The sequence below is a fragment of the Phocoena phocoena genome, chromosome 12, assembly GCF_963924675.1.
Source record: "Phocoena phocoena chromosome 12, mPhoPho1.1, whole genome shotgun sequence".
Classification (NCBI taxonomy): domain Eukaryota; kingdom Metazoa; phylum Chordata; class Mammalia; order Artiodactyla; family Phocoenidae; genus Phocoena; species Phocoena phocoena.
The window spans coordinates 20,623,066-20,627,613 of NC_089230.1; the positions used below are offsets into that span (position 1 = coordinate 20,623,066).

At 45.3% G+C, this 4,548-nt stretch overlaps 1 protein-coding gene across 2 annotated transcripts; it reads left to right on the plus strand.

The window, feature by feature from the left end:
- Positions 1-673: 673 nt before the first annotated feature.
- SF3B5 (splicing factor 3b subunit 5) lies at positions 674-1,422 on the plus strand. Of its 2 annotated transcripts, none has more exons than XM_065889110.1 (2): positions 674-1,079; positions 1,191-1,422. In XM_065889110.1, the coding sequence occupies exon 1, from the start codon at positions 799-801 to the stop codon at positions 1,057-1,059; it is 261 nt and encodes an 86-aa protein (XP_065745182.1). In that variant the 5' UTR covers positions 674-798; the 3' UTR covers positions 1,060-1,079; positions 1,191-1,422. The 2 variants fall into 2 exon arrangements, with proteins under 2 accessions (XP_065745182.1, XP_065745181.1); XM_065889109.1 differs by having other exon boundaries at positions 725-1,083.
- Positions 1,423-4,548: the final 3,126 nt, after the last annotated feature.

Genomic DNA, 4,548 nt, shown 5'->3' on the forward strand with positions numbered 1-4,548 from the left:
GCTGAGGGCGTGTAGGGTGGGGTGAGGAGTTGGAGGGAGGATATCAAAATTAGAAGCTCAAGAGGAAGGAGGGGCTTGATGTGGGCGCCGGAACGTGTCGGAACTGGTGCTGTACTTTTGTCACCAGGCAGGAAACGGCGGCCCTGCAAGCGTTGAAATAACTTTCCACACAACTTGTAAGATACTTGGTTGGCACCAGAACTCGCGTCTCCTGACTTCAGCGTGGTCCACCCCTGGTTGTGAAGGGGCTACTGTGCCTCGTTAGCTTCGAAAGCGGAATTACAGCAAGAGTTCATTTGCCCAGGTGCTTATAGCCCTGTCCTATTAGAGTTTCTCATTTCCACTCAGCCCCAAACTGCCGGAGGATGCTTCACACCTCCCAGACACCGTGCTCCCTTAGGCCGCCCACCGTCTTTTAAACATCCCTCAGGGGTCCCAAGAAGCCTGCGCTCACCACCTCTCAGAGACCACAAGTCCCAGCATGCAAAGCTCCTGGTAGAAAAGGGCCACTAACTAGACCAGGATGCAACGCTCTGCGAAGGGGGCGGGGCTCTCTATAGGGGCGGCCCAGTGGTAGCGTCGCCTGGGCAACTCCAATTCGGTGACAGAATACACTTCCGCTTCCGCCTCTGAGCCTTGGGGTCGGGAGTCTGCACGACTTCGTAGATGTGACGCCATCCGTCTGCGACAGCGCGGCTCCGGAGGTTACGCCGGGTGGCCCCTCTCCGGTTTGAAGCCCTAGAGCAGTTCCTTGTCGTCTGCGGCCTCTGACCTGGGAGCAAAGGGAAGAGCGGCGAGATGACGGACCGCTACACCATCCACAGCCAGCTAGAGCATCTGCAGTCCAAGTACATCGGCACCGGCCACGCCGACACCACCAAGTGGGAGTGGCTGGTGAACCAGCACCGCGACTCCTACTGCTCCTACATGGGCCACTTCGACCTTCTCAACTACTTCGCCATTGCCGAGAATGAGAGCAAAGCGCGAGTCCGCTTCAACTTGATGGAGAAGATGCTGCAGCCTTGCGGCCCGCCAGCCGACAAGCCGGAGGAGAACTGAGACCCCGCCGTGTCACCGCTGTACGTGAGCACCTCTCCCTGAGTTCCGCCGGTTTGCCGTCGTTCCCGCGTGTTCCTCCCCCAAGGGGACTGATTTTCCATGCCTCTGCTTCTCGTGCTTTACTTGTGCAGAGGTGCTTACTGGGGGCGTCCCGCCTGACCTGCCTTCCTGTGGACCCTGTTTTCTTGTGGAACACAGCGTTGGGAGACCGTCAGGACCCCTGAAAACTGTTACCGGACGGTGGAGAGAGCCTAAAGCCAGCAAACGTTAGAGAAGACGGCACTGGAGTGAGACGGGATTTAGAGGCTCGTTTTCGGCTAGTTGATTGTCGTTGTTGTTTTTTCCATAAAGTTTGGAAATGTTTCAGTCTCTTGGTGTGGACTACTTGTGTTTTGGTGGAGGGGTCCAGGGACGGCTCTGGAACTGTGGTTTCAGGGGAGGCGGGAGGATGGTGGGGGGATAAATAAGGGAAGGGTTACGGAGGGGTTGGGCGGTAGTGCAGGACCAACGTTCATTGCCGGACACTTAAATGCGTCCTGCACAACCTTTAGAATGTTCCCCAGCCCCGACTTTTTCCAAGAGCTTTTTTCAGGCCCATAACGCTTTCAGTATTGAGGTTTGTGATCATTGTATCCCTTCTTTTTCTTTCATTCAAAAATATCTTTGCTGGCATTGCCCTCTCTCTGTAAATTGCATCCTCTCTTTCTTTTGGGACTTTGTGGACGTGTCTCGAGAATTGACAAGCTGTCAAAACGAGTTCTTTCATTAATTCACCATTCAACAAATATCTGTTGAGCGCTATGTGGCAGGCATTTCCCAAGCTTTAGGGGCTTGTATTACACTAGTTGGGGGAGCAGGAGGCCCCACGAACTGTAGACATAAGTAAGCAAATGTTAGAAGGTGCTGTGGAGAATGGGAGTAGCAGTAGAGTTGCAGTTTTCAACAGGACGCTCATGTTAGACTATTGAGAAGGTGACATTTGAGCAGAAACTTTAAGGAAGTGAGGGAAATAGCCATGAAAAAACTAGGGATATTACTTTCCAGGCAGAGGGAACTTCAGTGCAACGTTCCTAACACAGGATTGTGTCTGACTTGTTGGAGGAACAGCAAAGAAACAAGTATGGCTGAAGGGAGTGAGCAAGGGAAAGAGTACAGGGATAGATTTTGGAGAGGAAACAGATAAGAGTAGAGCCCGGTAGTCCAGTGTAGACTTGTGGCTTTTACCCTGAAAAGGTCGGGAGCTATTGGAAGATTATTAAATGATACGATCTGACATATTTCAGATAAGTGGGTCTCAAACATTTTGGCCTTGGAACACCATTACATTCTTAAAAATTCTCGAAGACCCCACAGAGCTTTTGTTTTAGAAAGTTATAGGGGTTGCTGGTCACCAAATTAGAAATCAAAACTGGGAAAAATTTTAAATACCTGTAATTCATTTTTAAATAATAATAAAACCATTACATGTTAACAAAAACATTTTTTATGAAAAATAACTATTTTCCAAAACAAATAATTTCGTGAGAAAAATGGTGCTTTTTTTTTTTTTTTTTAAACAATTTTGCAGATGTCTTCAATGTCTGGCTTAGGATAAGACAGCTGGATTCTTGTATCTGTTTCTGCATTCAAACTATTGGGATATGAAGTTTTGGTTGAAGTATTTAAAAATAGCCACTTCACGTAAATATATAGTAAGGGAGAAATCTTTTTTTTATTTATTTTATTTATTTATTTTTGGCTGCGTTGGGTCTTTGTTGCTGCATGTGGGCTTTTCTCTAGTTGCAGAGAGCGGAGGTTACTCTTCATTGTGGTGTGCAGGCTTCTCATTGCAGTGGCTTCTCTTGTCGTGGAGCATGGGGTCTGGTGTGTGGGCTTCAGTAGTTGTGGCACGCGGGCTCAGTAGTTGTGGCAGGCTCAGTAGTATCTTCGAGGGATGTGGGATCTTCCCGGATCAGGGCTCAAGCCCGGGTCCCCTACACTGGCAGGCGGATTCTTAACCACTGCGCCACCAGGGAAGCCCCAGGGAGAAATATTTTAATAGCCTTTTCAAATAATTGTGGATATTCTTTGACACTCTAGCAAAACCCAACAAGTGGTAATTTCGTAGAAATTAGTTACAACATGGGGTCCGGTCAATCAACTTTTCATTCTCTAATTAATCTATCTTGAACTTTGTGGATCTTTTACCCATACGTGATTTTGAAATATCTTGCATTACTCATTTGGAAAGTGTTGGCTCACTGAGTTACACAGGCCCTCTAAGTGTTGACACATTTCATTGTGTCAACATATCGCAATATGTACTTCGTACATATTATTAGTATCACCACTGATCTCATCAGGGAAGTCTTATAGTATTTGAAAGCTGAAAAACTAACAGCGGTGGTATAAGTTTTCCACAATTTGGAGTTTTTGCTTGATAGCTTAAATTTGGTCACTGATAGCAAATACTGTGTGCTGTTTTCCTTGAAGTGACAGGCCCATTTGGTTCATTTTCAAGCAAATATCTGTCAAATACCCTGAGTAACTGCAGTTCGTCAATCTTTCAAGTAAAAATGATGTTCCTTAAAAAAAAGCCAGCTGAGTTTGTAACTCAATAGCAAGTGCTTTTTCTTGAGAAAACCGTTGTGCTTTGGTGGCAGCAGAAATGCTTTATGCATACTACCAATTTGGCCATGAGAAATATTTTAAAAGATGTGTCCTCATGCGCTAAGAGTTCATAAAATCAGTACGTTTTATTGCTTCATCAAGGACATTCTGAAGTGAAACTGAGTTGATTTTTTAATTTTGTTTTTATTGAGAGTACATGGCAGTGGAGAATACAATGACTTCCAGTAGTTCGGTGCCACTATCTTGATTGATGCTAAGTGCTAGTAGTTTTACTCACTCTTGCTTTTGTACCATCTGTACAAATGTTAACACAGTGAAAATGGCGAATAAAATCTTAGTATTATTAAGAAAATAGTGTTGACTTCACAGATCTCTGAAGTTCCTTTCCTACCATTTTCACTTGAAAATAAAACTGAGAGACTGACAGATTAAACTATAGTTATTTAGACTTGAGTATTTAGCAGATATTTTCTCCATAAATGAATGAGATGGGCCATCACTTCAAGGAAAACAACTGAACTGCTGTTTCAGAGGATCTTTCTGGCTGCTGTGTTGAGAACAGATACAGGTAATGTAATAGAGAACAGATTGTAATTGTCAGCAATTAAATAAAAGTATCAATATAAATGCTTTTCCCCCCATAAAGAGTAGGAGAGAGTCAAACTGTAAATCCCCATCCTTACAAAATTGGCATGAGAGTGAGCCCTTGTCCCTCATTGGAGTCTGTAGCAGTAGACCAAGAGAGATGACAACCTGAATTGGAAGTAGAGAAGAAGGCACTGGATATTTAGTATGGGGTAGCTTATATAAAGAATCAAATGAGGACTTCCCTGGTGGCACAGTGGTTAAGAATCCGCCTGCCAATGCAGGGGACACGGG